The 14857-nt window shown below is 44.0% G+C and overlaps 1 protein-coding gene across 6 annotated transcripts in view; it reads left to right on the forward strand.

Moving 5' to 3' along the window:
• LOC116945022 (uncharacterized) overlaps positions 1–14857 on the forward strand; it is a 50152-nt gene that overhangs the window by 18328 nt on the left and 16967 nt on the right. For all 6 annotated transcript variants that reach the window (XM_076068716.1, XM_032959079.2, XM_032959082.2 and 3 more), the window contains 5 exons: positions 4258–4430; positions 4951–5145; positions 6716–6894; positions 8656–8768; positions 14573–14712. In XM_076068716.1, the coding sequence (XP_075924831.1) occupies positions 4263–4430; positions 4951–5145; positions 6716–6894; positions 8656–8768; positions 14573–14712 (795 nt within the window). In that variant the 5' untranslated portion in view covers positions 4258–4262. The remainder of the gene's footprint in view (positions 1–4257; positions 4431–4950; positions 5146–6715; positions 6895–8655; positions 8769–14572; positions 14713–14857) is intronic.

Consider the following 14857-nt stretch of genomic DNA (forward strand, 5'->3'; position numbering starts at 1 on the left):
GCTAGCTGCCATTTTTACCAGCTAGCTGTCCTTACAACCAAATTATCTGCACTAAAAAGCCAATCTGTGAGACCGAGGGCACATCGTTTGTTGAGAGCTTAGTTAACCGTTGACACATAAATGATAAAAAAAATACACCGCGGTTTTGTGAAACCAAAAAAATATGCCAAAAGCTATATTTTTTCATACACTAACGCATATATGAGTCCCAGTCCATACTTAAAAATTAAGGAAAACCCCATTATTTTTGTCCATAGACCGTCTGTAGATCCACGGAAGTAGATAATGCTAACGTTGACATGCAGATTGTCCACAGCTCTTACAAGGTCTTTTTTTCCCCTCCCCATCGATGGGGTGTGGCCTATGGGGTGTGGCCCCTCCCCATCGATGGGGTGTGGCCTACGTGCATTGTCTCCACCAAGTAATTTCACTGACTTATCAGAAAAACCTTTGGTGGTTGTTCAGCAACATAATTATCTCTGTGTCAGGCAGGTATATAAAACATTTCTTGGTAGGAAAAGCCACAGACAGATGCCTGTTTTCTTGCTTGGTATGCCACAGTAATATATTCAGACACTTATTTAATCTTTTTCTAAAACAACAGCCTTTTTAAAGGCTATTTCAACAATCCCTCCTAAGGGCTATTTTCTAACAGCCTTTTTATTTTCTTTGATGTGCTTTGCAATTTTTTTTATCTACTCAAAGCTGCCTTTAGGTACAAGTAGACTATAAAATACTACCACTTGATTGTATTGTCATTATTAATATATATTCATTCAAGTATTATTTAATAAGTATTTAGATATGCTATAAATATATTCATATACATGGCATACTAGTTCTTAAATATGGACCACAAACGTTGGAATAGTGGTGCTTCCAAAAGGAAAGCCAAAAAATAAAAGGAGGCAATAGAGGCAGTTTTGTTTCAAAGCGTTCCACTTATTGCCAACTTCTTTCAAAAACCCTCTGATAGTAATAATGATGACAGCAGCACTATTGTCAGCTATGAGGAAGGAACTAGCACAAGTTCAGTTTCCAGTAATGTTGTCACTCCCCCAGAGCCATCCCTTCAAGGCGAACCCTCAACAGCTAATGGTATACAAGAACCATAATTTCCACCTCAGGAGCAGTTGGGCAGTTCACAAGAATCAAATCAGCAACCAAGACATTCCTGGTGCTATGAGGTCACTGACCCTGCATTATGGCAAAGCACTTCCAGTGACATTGTTAATTCAGTGCTTATTGAAAGAGGAGCAGTCCCCTTCCAAAACCGCAGTGAAAATGCCGAGATAGAGCGCTTGATGGAAAGACGACGTTTCAACAATGAACTTCTGAACTGTATATTGCCAAATGGGCAGAAGGTTTCTAGACAGTGGCTACTGTACTCACCCTCAACAGGTTGTGTGTACTGTTTTGCATGCAAACTGTTCCCCAGCAAGCTAGGTGTCTTTAGTCAGGAGTTTAGTGACTAGAAGCACTCTGAAAGAATAGGGGAACACGAAAAGAGTGCAGAACACAGATCATGCATGCTTGCCTTGCACCAGCGGACAAAGGGCAGTGCTATAGATGCAGATCTCGTGCAGCAACTTGATGGGGAACGTAAATACTGGAGGGACATTTTGAAAAGAGTTGTAGCAGTGATCAAGCTCTTGGGTGAAAGAGGACTTGCGTTTAGGGGAGATGATGAACGGTTTGGGTCAACCCATAACGGTAATTTCCTTGGCATCCTAGAGTTGCTATCACAATTTTACCCATTCTTAGCTGAACATATTAAAAAGTTTGGCGGAAAAGGAAGAGGCACAGTGTCCTATTTGTCATCGACAATATTTGAATAATTCATTGAGCTAATGGGTCAGAAAACTCGCCAAACAATAGCGGATGAGATTCGGGATGTCAAATATTTTTCAATAATTGTCGACTCCACCCCAGATCTGTCACATGTGGACCAATTGACGTTCATATTCTGGTTTGTTAACAGTAGCGGGAATGTGGTGGAGCGATTCCTTGGCTTTGAGCTAATTGAGAGCCACACTAGTAAAAGTATATTAGACTGTGTGACTTTGATGGTGGAGGGCCTTGGGTTGGACCTCTCAAACTGTAGAGGTTAGTCGTATGACAATGCAAGCAACATGTCAGGAAAATACAATGTGCTACAGGCCCACCTGAAACAAACAAAAACCTCTGATAGAGTATGTGCCTTGCGCAGCGCATTCACTTAACTTAGTTGGTGTTAACACCTTAGACCACAGTAGCCCAGAGGCTGATGAGTTTTTTAACATGTTGCAGTTACTGTACACATTTTGCTCTTCATCCACACACAGATGGGGGAAAGTTTTTCGGAAGACAGATGTCAGACTGACATTAAAGTCGTTGTCCAGTACTCAGTGGAGTGCTCGGGCAGAGTCAACCAAGGCACTGTGGAGAAATTACACCCACAGAGAGGCCTTCGGTGGTATGTGCAATGATGATCATGAAAAAAGAGATACTCGAATTGAGGCCGCTGGACTATGTGCTAATTTGGACGCCTTAGAGATGGTGTTCATGGCACATTTCTGGGACGTCATCCTTGACCGGTTCCACGCTACAAGCATGCACCTACAGAAAGTGACATTGACATCTCTGTAGCAGCACAGCTTTTGTCTTCGTTGAGGGATGTTGTGGCGGGACAGCGAGACCAGTTTGAGGCTTTAAATGTGACAGGTGTCTCTCAGTCATATAAGCACGGTCTTAAGCGAAAGAGGAAACACAAAATATTTGCAGATGAGAGCTCAGAGCCAGGTGTGACACTTGAGGGGAGGGAGAAGTTCAAAATAGAAACATTTTATGTGGCCATTGATAAGCTAGTGGCATGCCTTGAACATTGCTTGGACGCTTGCAAGCATTTGACCAGTCTCTTTGGAGTTCTGTTTATGCTAGATCAGGTGTCTAACAGTGATGTTATAGTGGAAAAGGTAAATGCACTTTCCGCTGTATATCCATCGGACCTTGACATGAACTTTACCAACGAACTCATCCAATTCAAGTCTTTCATGTCTGACTGAGGGTGAGAAGTGCCCAACTAAATTGCTTGAGATGTTGAAGGCACTTAATCTGCAGTCAGTGTTCCCCAATGTTTTCGTGGAACTTCGTATTTTTCCAACTTTGCCAGTGACAAACTGCCAGGGTGGAGCGGACATTTTTCCTTTTAGGCAGAATAAAAAATAAGCTGCGGAGTTGCAAGCCATCTGGCTACCATGAGAAATTCGTTTCATGAGGCTATCCACACACACAAGCACAGAGACAATTTCAACCGAGAAGATGGATTCTGGCTTAGCAATCATTGGAAGGATTTGATAAACCATTTCGGATCTTAATTGATTAATCATGCTTAAGGTGGCTTTCAGACTTATTCGTCTCCCCCCTCCTCTTTTCCGAACATAGATGGACTCGTCCATCTGAACAAACTGTCAAATTTCTCTCCGTGGTGCTAACGTTAAAAAAAACCCGCCACTTTTTTCTAATTTTCTTGTTGTGGTTTTCACACCTGATGATGATTGCTTGTGTTGCAGTCGAAACGTCGTGATAATTTTATTGTTTTATATTTTTATTATTTTATTGTTTCCCTTCTACATGACTTTACCGAAAGAACCAAGAATATAGCACAAATTACTTTGCACTCATTAATACGTGAGGCCCATAGTCTAGCTAGGAGACATATCATAAAAAAAACACATGTTCTGGTCATTGATCTTGTGGGTGGTGTATAAGTCACTGAAATATTTGTAACACACAAGAGCAAGCATTACTCATTCAAGAGCCATTAAACGTCTCAATAGATAAGGCAGCAGCCAAGAGTACTTTCTAGTCCCTTCTGTTTGTCTTTACAAACAATGGCTGCTCACAATGGTTCCAGAATTTTGAGTGGAACATTTGAGGATACAATTTAAAACTATTAAAACAACCAGCTTCATAAATTCTGGCAAATCACCTGATAAAGCTGGTTGTAATCACCAGTGAAACGTCATACTCAAATTTTTAATGTTGTGGGTTTACTCTCCAACAAACCGGTATGCTGAAGTAGCAACTAACTGGCACGTTTTCGTGTACGTGACAAACCTTACTAATCGCCTGTGCGGGATGGCGGTGGGTTAACGACACATTTATATTTGCGCGATCTAACCCAAAATAAAACTGTATTATGGGTAATATTGGTCGGAGAAAGCCCACGCGTTAGACAACACAGTAAAACATATACGTGTGTGTTGTCACGTGCAGCTGCCATGGAGAAGTACGAGAACTTGGGCCTGGTTGGCGAAGGCAGCTACGGCATCGTGCTCAAGTGCCGCCACCGCGACACGGGCCAAATCGTAGCCATCAAGAAGTTCCTGGACAGCGAGGACCATAAGTCCGTGCGCAAGATCGCCGCACGAGAGATCAAGATGCTCAAGGTGAGATCCCATTGGCAAAAAAGAAAGGCGACGTGCAGAGATGCACGTTACCAATGATGGTCAGTGTGCAAAGGCTGGCGTCGTTTAAATCGTCATTAGCACCCTGGGTGAATGAGTTTATTTATTAAAACTAAAGATTGTTTTATTTTACCGGGGAAGACCCGCTGAGCTATATAGTCCTTTTTCAGAAGTGAACTGGTGACAAATGGTAGCTCGATGAAGTGGCTCATCATGTGGAAATCGATAGCAGCCAAATACTCAAAACGCATGTTTCGAAATGTGGAGGTGAAACCCACGCGGCCACGGGGAGGACAATCAAACTCCGAATATATAGCAGGCGTTAGGGTCGGGATCGAACCCACGCTCTCCTGTATACCGGGCAAGGGAGTTAACATCTCGCCACCGCGCGACACCGCAGTGGTTGATTGGATGCCGTTTAATTTGTTGTTATTGTTGTGTAATTTACTCGTGGTTAAGTGGTGGTTTTGCTGTTCGATCGGGTGACTGATCGGGCGCGCAGCAACTGCGCCACGAGAACCTGGTGAACCTGCTGGAGGTTTTCCGCCGCAAGCGCCGCCTCTACCTGGTCTTTGAGTTTGTGGACCACACGGTGCTGGACGAGTTGGAGCGCTACCCGCGCGGCCTGCCCACTGCCCGCGTGCGCCCGTGCCTGCTGCAGGTGCTGCGTGCCGTGGGCTTCTGCCACTCGCACAACGTGAGTACGTGTGTGTGTGTGTGTGTGCGTGCGAGCGTGTGCGCGTGTGTGTTGGTGCTCACGAACAGCACTTGCCCCAGTAGTCGGTTAAGGCTATGCAGGGGATATTTGTCTCTTTGTGTGGGGGAGTTGGTGGCGCAGCGGTTAATGCGCAACGCTACGAAACCAGCGACACGAGTTCAATTCTCGCTCGTGGCCAACACCAGTAACGATTTTCTTAACTGCTCCTGGGCACCCCCTAGATCGACTCCGCTTTAAATGAATACCTGGTGCGATGTGTAAATATCGCCACTCAGGAGACAAAGAGCGTGGTGCTGGCCACCCACCCCGTCGTATGCCATGCTGGCCCTCATAGATACTCAGCAGTGCCTGCCCCAAACGTCCGTTAAGGCTTCATGGGGGATCTTAGTCTTTGTAGGGAGCCCAGGTGGTGCATCTGCCAGTCAGTCAACCTATTACACCTGGGTCTGTCCCGTAACATCCTGCCTGCGAGCCTTTGACGCTCCACGTGGTCTTAAAGTGCTCCTAGCCTGGCACAAGCACTGTGCTGACATCACGACCACTTCAGGGGGGGGGGGGGGGGGGGGGGATGGCAGCTGCTGCTGTGGGGAGCGGTTGTGTAATGGTTAGTAGCTTAGCGTGCCGCTGTGCTACGATTCCCACTCACGGCTAACATCAGTGGTGAATATATTAACCAGTCCTGGGCATCGCCTAGGTCGACTCAGCCTTAAATGAGTACCTGGTGAGGTATTTCAACATCAGCACGAGAGAGAGGAAGGTGGCCACTGTGGTGCTGGCTAGAGCGCCCTCTTGTGTGTTGTGCCAGCCTTGATAGGTGCTCCCCAACACCACTTTCTCTAACAGCCTGTGTAAGTTATACGGGGATCTTTGCCTTCGTTTCCATTTGTGTGCCTTTGTGGGATATTTGTGAAGCGTGGTGTCAAGGTTTCTGGCTGATGTTAATGCAGAAATAGGCAGCTCCCTTCCAGCAATAGCAACAATGTCGTGCACCGATACTTCAACAAAAGGTAGACAGTCACGTGAGCGAAGCACAGTCACCCAGGACTACTCACCCCATGGGACGCCAATGGAGACGAACACCTGCCTCATGCTCGTGCAAGCATGGAGACACTTGGGATATATTCACACCGTGATGAAATGGTTGAAATGCATACTTTCGACAATTTTCTCCATTATTGATTATAGAAACATTAGAAAACTTTGCCAAAAATTAACGATGATACCGGCACATAGTGGCTCACTCGTCATCAATTTATCAATTTCCTTCATGGTTTTTCTCCCTCTGTATCAGTGTTTATATGTATGTTGTCCCTAGCTGCCTGCACACATCTGTCTCTGCATCTCTGCCTGTATATCTGTCTATCTGCTCCTTTTACTATTTGTACGTCTGCTTGTCTCCCTTTCTCTGTGTCTTTCTGTCTGTCTGCCTCTTTGTCTGTTTGCCTACCTGTGTGTAAGATGCCTTTTCTCTTTGCCTTCCTCTTTATCTGCCTCTCTGTGTGTATGCTGTTTGCTGAACACTCATGCCATCGTCCTCCCTTGCCATCAGATCATCCACCGTGACATCAAGCCGGAGAACATCCTCATGTCGCGCTCAGGCATTGTCAAGCTGTGCGACTTTGGGTTTGCACGCGCGCTTGCGGGCTCGAGCGAGCCCTACACAGACTACGTGGCCACGCGCTGGTACCGCGCGCCGGAGCTGCTTGTCGGAGACACCAAGTACGGCCGGTGAGCATTACGACACCACCCACAGGACTCCCCTCGATAGCCCCACGATGCACTCGGACGTGTGTTTGTATGTTGTTTATAGTGGGTAGCAGTGGCATAGTGGTTATCTCACTACAATAAAAAAACTCGGCAACGTGAGTGAGGTCAATTCACAGCCGCTGCTAACATCAGTGGTGAGTGATATCAGAACTGATCGTGGGCCTCACCTAGGTTGACTCAGCCTGTATATGGTGTGGTGCGAACACATCAGCACTGAGGAGACATAGTGAGTTTATGTTGTGGCTGGCCAGACTACCTCCTGTACCATGCCATCTTCAATAGGTGCTCACTAACAGTACGTCCCAACAATCAGTTTAAGGTTATGGGGGGGGATCTTTCTCTTTGTTGTGTTATTTTTGTAGCAGTGGTGGTGTAGTGGTTCATGAACTGTACTGCGATCTCGGTGACCTGAGTTTGATTCACAGCCAAGAATAACATCAATATCTGAATTTGATATTTGAATTCGTCCTGGGCGTCCCCTTCATTGACTCAGCTTAAACTAAGTGGTACAGTGTCAACATCAGTACTGAGAAAACAAAGGGTTTTTTTTTAATTCCAAGAAGCGTCTCAACACCCCTTCAAGTGCCATTCCAGCATTAATAGGTGCTCGCTAACAGCACTGGGCCCAGCAGTCTCTATGACAAACAGGAGACCTTACAACACACAATGAGGTGGGTGCCGTATGCGTCTCATGTTGGGTAAGTGTTGAATCAGACACGTGTGATGTGTTTGTGTGTGATTGCGTCTTGGTCTTATAGCCATTTCTCCGTGCTCATGAACTGCGACGATTTTTTGTTTGGCTCAATTGGAAGGTTGTAAATGCAAATCCTCGTCACCGGTTGACTCAGCCCACCTTCCCTCCAAGGTCGATAAACGAGTACCACTTTGTCGGAATTCAACGATGGAAGTCCTGTGGAATTTTCACCGCTGGCTCAAGGCCACCGGTATAGATGAGCACTGCATAATGTTCAACTGAGGATGGAGACACTTGTCTTTGACAAGTGGGGAGACAAAGGTGAACTGGCGTGCAAGGTCCAGACCAAACCTTGTCTACATTCACTCTGTGGACTCTTGGAAATATTTACGAAATTGCTCTACAAAAGGCACTTCTTGCCCATTTACTTTTTTTTTTACAGTGAATGGATTTATTTGTCATATTATTCTGTGTATGGAGTGGCTTCAGGAAAGTTTTGGAAATTGATATTGAAAGTGGCTGCGTGGCGAAATGAACTCATTATTCAAAGAGTACTGAGCCCATTGTGTTGAAATCCTGAATTAAATCGGGGCAACAATCCACAATCACAAATTTCTATTCACATGTGTGCATTAATTTTAAGCTCTGAACCCAGTCACCAAAAGATATTTGCATTAAATACACAAGTCTTTATATTTACTTAAACGTAGCCCAGCTCCAAGGACCTAGCTCAGCTCAAGTTCATAAACATCAGATTATTGACAGGTGGTGAATCACTCTTTACAGAGCATGAAGAAGCATTGTCTAGTGTTGATTACAATATTCCCTTTTAAAAGACTCCACGACATGTAATCGTCCGAGGCCAATCTATGGCACGAATTGATGCCCTCCTGAATTGAGTAGTTGCAAAAGGATGCTTCATGTCACTATATTTTTCTCATAACACTGTTTTTTGGATATAAGATTAAATGAATATAAACAATCGCCACTAATGTTTGCGTGCGTGTGTGTGTGTGTGAGCGGTATAGGGCAGTGGATGTTTGGGCTGTTGGCTGTGTTGCTGTGGAGATACAGACGGGGGAGCCAGTTTTCCCGGGTGACTCTGACATCGACCAGTTGTACCAGATCGTGAAGTGCTTCGGTAGGTGACAAGTGGGCACCGCACGTGTTCCTATTAAAAGTACAATAGCAGACTTTTACAAAGTCTGCGAGAAACCAAAGACTAATCATGTAATCATCATCAGCTATTATCAATACACTGCTGGGTGAATATCTCCCCAGGTCGTTGCCATCCCTTAGAGTCCTTCATGTGCCAAAATACGTGTCACTCCTGTATGTGACCTAAACTCATCCCTCCATCTCACTGGTGGTGGTGATAGTCGTCATCTCAGGCATTTTCGCCTCTTAGCTATCATTCCATCAGTGGTCTCGTCCATAAGCTGTCTTTTTCAGTGCTGTATCCTCTCCAAGGCCACTTTTCTCAAGGCAATGTTGCATGTAATTATATATTCACTGTCCTATCTGTCAATGTAATTTCCAGCATGAAAATCTTCATGCTTATTTGCACAGTTTTTTGTTTTTATGATACATTTTTTTGACCGTGTACTCTTTTCTCATCCAGAATGTCAAAAGCAGATAAAACACACTGATGAAAACAGTATTATTTAGGAACATTGATATGTTGCTTTTTATAAAAAAAAAAAACATTGTTGAAAATCAGTCCAACTTGCTTTTGCGCACCTCTTCATTTTATCGTTATGAGCGCAGTCCACCTTCAATAATTTCCCGGAGATGCCAATAGTGTTACGAGGTGGTCAAGGATGATAGAGTGGTCGGTGATGTCGACTGCAGTGGAGAGGTCATGGAGAATTTAGCAACGAGAGGGATGCACAATCTGAGAAGAGACCATTCATGGTACAGAAAAGTAGTTTAAATTGAAAGACGTATTGACAGATTCGCTTCCCATCATAGACACGTGGCATTTGTATCACAGGCTCAAGGCTACCTACCAATGGAGAAGGCACAATGTGCTCCACATTCACTTGAGTAGCACTTTGATCGTTAGGGGATTTCACTAAAATTATACACAGGCTGTCCAGGAACAACGTTGTTGTTGTTGTGCTGTCAAAGCAGGTTGGGAGTCTCACATCAGGTGGTGATCTCTGCTTGATCCACCACCACCACCACAAATTTCTGTTTCACAAGCTTAGACCACCATGTTAAATACAATATATATTCAGAGATTACTGTTTATTTAAATAGTGCGAGTCTCTTAAGTTGAAAATTGTTGCATAACTTATTTTCTTGATGCCACCTGGATTAAATTTTTTACATTGAATTAGACGTGTATCAGTCGATTAGCCAGTCGGTGGTGGGACATTCCTGTAATCTAGCACGGTGGAGGCGAGGGTTGGTGGGTTTCCACAAATGTTGGAAAACTCCCTTCCCATAGTGCGTCAAGGAGGAGCCATACCCCCCCCCCCCCGGCTTGCTCTGAGAATGTAGTACAACAAATTGACCAATCTCCATCTGTTTCCATCTGTATGGAAGTACAGTGTTGCCCCCTCATGCTCAGGTTTTCCCCGGGTGCTGCAATTTTCAACTCCCCTCTGTAAACACTCATTCATTGGCTGACAACGTCTTAAAAACGCAAGGAAGAACCCTCCTAAAAAAGAGTAATTTGACTCGGCGTGACTTCCTGAGTAAAATAAGAACAGGTTTTACCCTTTCTTGCAATGAAACAGGAGGTGCTAAGATGTTAAAACACCAAACAAACACCTATTGCAAGGCATCAAGTCTGTATTAACCACACGTACTTGTGGCAAAACATACAGACACACATGCTCTGATAACATATGCATTGTCCTTGAAACTGATTGGCCTACACCAGAGACAGCTTTCTTTATGTCCTTGTCTCACCAGTGTTAGACCAGAGAACGCCAAAAGACGAATAGTACAAAGACAATGCAAGTATCAGAACACTTATAGCTCTGGTCGAGCCAGTATTCCTGGGTAAATAATAAGAAGTATTATTGTTATTTCTGTTACATCTTGAAAGTTGGGTAGTGTATCAGATTCAGGCCATTAATACTTAAAAAAATACCCTCATGCTGAAAGGCTCACAATTGACTGTAAAGGTTTGCGCACATGAATTTTGTGAATAGACATTAGTGCCAGCAGGTTATGTTCCAGCACTGGAAGTTTGACTGACGCACTGCTTCCCGTGCTGTGAACATTAAGGACACGTGATACTTCTCCTTGCCAGTCTGACTGGCAGCTGGATTGTAAATCAAGCGCAACCCAAGATGGAGCAAACTGTGGCCTTTAGAACAGCGCTGACAAATTCTATTGTCTGAACATGATAGATATGGTCAGTAGTTCTTACGCAGTAACCTACAAGAAGGATCATCGTATCATTGACCCGGCGGCTATAAATCCAGTGCTGTGTTGTTTAGCCAAATTTACCATTTACAGGTACTTTCTATCTATTCGAGGGGCACTGAAGTTTATCAATGTCAAATGAAGCTTTGTTCCCAAGGATTCCGCTGGAATGTCAAGCACAAGCGTTAATATGCAACCAATTGAGAAACCCATATTGAGATGAAAGATCTTGAATGCAAATGACAGCTGGAATGAACATGAACAGTTGCTTTACATTGTAAAATGTAAAAGATTACCAGAAATAGGTGGGGGAAAAACGATTAATATTTACGAAACGAGTGCAGTTATATATTCAGATTCCAATTTATTTAAATAAAAAAAATATAGAAATATGAAAAAGTGTCTTGACATCACCCAGCACGTTATTTAAAACGTTGTGTTTATTCGACGATTTATGTTATTTGTTTTATAATGCTTTGACTGTTTAACTAATGCATATTGATTTAAAGCTTTCATGACTGCAGGGATTCATATTCTTGGTTCTTTCGGTAAAGTTATTATTTTATTGTTTCCCTTCTATGTGACTTTACCGAAAGAACCAAGAATATAATGCATATTAATTTAGACTGTAATAGGTCAGCACAAAAAAGGCTGATGATGGGTTGGCAGAAAACTATTTATGAAAATGCACTTTAGTGCAGCTATACCTATATAGTGACGTAAATGGAGTCACTATGGCGTTTAGCGCCAGCTACTGTCACAAGAGTGGAACTGTGCATCTTGAGCCTCTCTCTGGCACCAGAGTAGCTATGGCATGGAAGCGGGCCCAAGGGGGCATAGTTCTGGTGAGGGTCAGAGAGAGGGCAAGTAGGGACGTGACAGTCTGGGTGAACCCGAGAGGGCACGTGACCGGGACAGGGTAGCGAGGGGGCCCAAAGGGTGGCTTGAGGGACACGTGATGCTCGGTCGAGAACCTTCTGGTAAGATCCAGAAGGGGGCGTGACCGAAAGCGGAGTGAGGCCACGCCCCCTTCTGGTAAGATCCAGAAGGGGGCGTGACCGAAAGCGGAGCGAGGCCACGCTCGGGAGCATAAAAGGGAAGTCCCGAGAGCAATCGCGGCTGTCTTCTGGAATCAACCCGTCGGTGCTACATCTCTTCGATCCTCGGTCCTTGGTCTTTGGTCTTAAGCTCGGCATCGTGGGTCAGGCAGTGTGTTACTGACTGACTCGGTTGTGTAGTTACCCAGTTGTGGTCTAGTTAACCAGTGTACGTTTATGTAGTTACCCTGTTGGGGTGTGAGAATACACATGTTGCCTCCAAGTTCAAGTGTTATGCCTCTGTGAAACCCACTACACCTACATTCCATCTTCAGTGCAGCTGCACAGTATTTTCAGTCATGATTGAAAAAATCGAGATGGGACATTGATAATAATACCATTCAATACAATGCTTCCATGCAACCTTAAAGTGGCATGGAAGCACTGAGTACTTTTACATGGCAAATAGTGCACTTCCAATGGTCTTACAGGAAAATCCCCACAAGGTGGATTCATTTTGTCAAACGTTGGGTTTACATGACTGTTTTTTATTTTATTAAAATGGTGTTGAGTCACAGTGTTGTATTTATTCTCATGTAGAGGACTACTTTTATCTTCCCACAATTTAGTGCTGATTGACTCTGGAGGGACTGATGGTTTGAGTTGTCCCCTGATCAGGATTTTAACTTTGCAACCCTGCACTTGTAACACAGGATCACTTTATTTTGGAAAAGATCATTATAATTAAAATTGTAAAACTGTCATTCAATATAACAAAAAATACGAATAAAATTACATGCAAAAAATTTGTGAGCCATTGCCAACCAGAACTTTGCTTCGAAGCAAGGGTTATGAGTGTATATGAACTACATGTAAACCTGCTGTTTTACTGGACACTTTACATGGGCTATTCATCAAAAATCCTAATAAAAAAATGTTTATTCAATACTTTCCCATCAAAGGCTTGCTTGGGATACTTGGCCAATTCATTTATTTTATGTTTGTGGGGGAGAAACCTGAGTACCCCAAAGAAAACTCGCACATACTAGAGAACAGCTCTCCTACTAAATTATACAAATGACTTGTCAGCCTCCGACAGGAATTACTTTGTTGCTCAGGAGGTAGGTGTTTCACAAACATCCTAGCTGTCATCTCTGTGTGATCCAGCAATGCCCATATCGAGTATCTGGGTGTATGGCACTGTATCCTAGCACTTGACTTGCAATCTATTGAGAGTGGTCTCAGCCCAACGTCCCTACAAGGTCAATAAAATAAGTAAGTCAACATTGGTTGGACTGCAATTTTTACAACCGGCTTAGGGCTTATATCTCCTGATGATATTCAGCCCCGTCGCAGCAGGGGACACTTAAATGGACTTTTAACGTGGATTAATCCAAAATAAGGAAAACATGTTAGGCAAGGGAATCAAAGTCGAGTTGGTTACATGATTAATTATTTTATTTTATACCTACGTTACTTTACCGAAATAACTAAAGAGTATGGATTCCTGCAGTCACGAAAGCTTGAAATCAAGATGAATTACTTTTATTTGTATGCTCAAAATGGGGCATGGTGTCCGTGTAGTAGAAATATTGTATTCCCAAGGCAGAGGGCAATTCCACCGTAGAATGACGACTGTTAACGTCCCACAAGCAGGTGCTCTTAATTGCGAGGAGAGCACCCTAAAGATTCACGCCTCCCAGTCTGTGGCCACAGTTGGAAAGTCAAAAAAGTCTTGAGCCAGGAAGTCTTGAACCAGGAACGCGGCCTGATTACAGGTCACACTGGAGCCATGTTTCAAGCCGCTGATCCCGAAGTTAAAAACAGGCCTGTGTTCCCACAACTTTGGTTACTGATTAGCGACCCCCAAGAGTATAAACATATTAACTGAAATAGGGAATTTTAATAGTGGGTAGAACAGCTGATGGGCATGAGAAATTAAGCAGTGGCAGAGTGAAGGTGCAAGAGAAAGGCCAGAGATGGCCAATTGCAGGCACATTAGAGAGGATGAGGTCGCATCAGAATTTAGTTTCACACTCTTACATTGTTTTGGAGACAGTACAGCAAGTAGGATTCCGACTTCTTTGTTCCCTCCTCAAGCTCGTTGGTCTTTTTCACGCACACTCGTGTTTCCCGCAACATGTAAGGATATGCAAGGAACTGGTGAAACATCCCATGCAGGAACCCCATGAAAATGAGTCCTGAGATCCATTGAGGTTTTCGAGGGTAACTCAAATGTATGACCATTAGTATAGATGCGACTCATCCCTTCACGATTTGACGAATTTTCATGATCCAGGATCATTAGATGATTTACAAATCAATTTTTTGACAGTGGGTACACGGCATACAATGCATGCGAATCAAATATACTATAGTTGATTCTTAAGCCCACACTTTCATGCACATATCGTGAGCATAAGGATAGTTGTTAATCAACAAACTTGATGAATCATTACATACCTAATCTCACACTCATCATTGGCCTCTCAGCAGTTACAGTGAATTTGTATCTCTGCATATGCAGGAAATCTGATGCCCAGGCATCGTGAGCTTTTCTACAAGAACCCGGTGTTCACGGGGCTTAAAGTGCCCGAAGTTCATGCTGTGGAACCACTTGAAAAGCGTCTGCCCAGGTTGCCGCCACTGCTGCTCGATCTCATTAAGGTGACGGGCACGTGTTGTGGCACACCACATTGTCATTCACGATCCGCCTCGGTGAATGCGTCGTCTCCGAGAACTTTACTCCACACGGTTGGCTACGTACGGTGCAAAAGAAGTGCAACATACGTACAGTACATACATTCACTCT

This window comes from Petromyzon marinus, chromosome 22 (assembly GCF_048934315.1).
Source record: "Petromyzon marinus isolate PM22_M1 ecotype Great Lakes invasive population chromosome 22, UKy_Petmar_22M1.pri1.0, whole genome shotgun sequence".
Classification (NCBI taxonomy): Eukaryota; Metazoa; Chordata; class Hyperoartia; order Petromyzontiformes; family Petromyzontidae; genus Petromyzon; species Petromyzon marinus.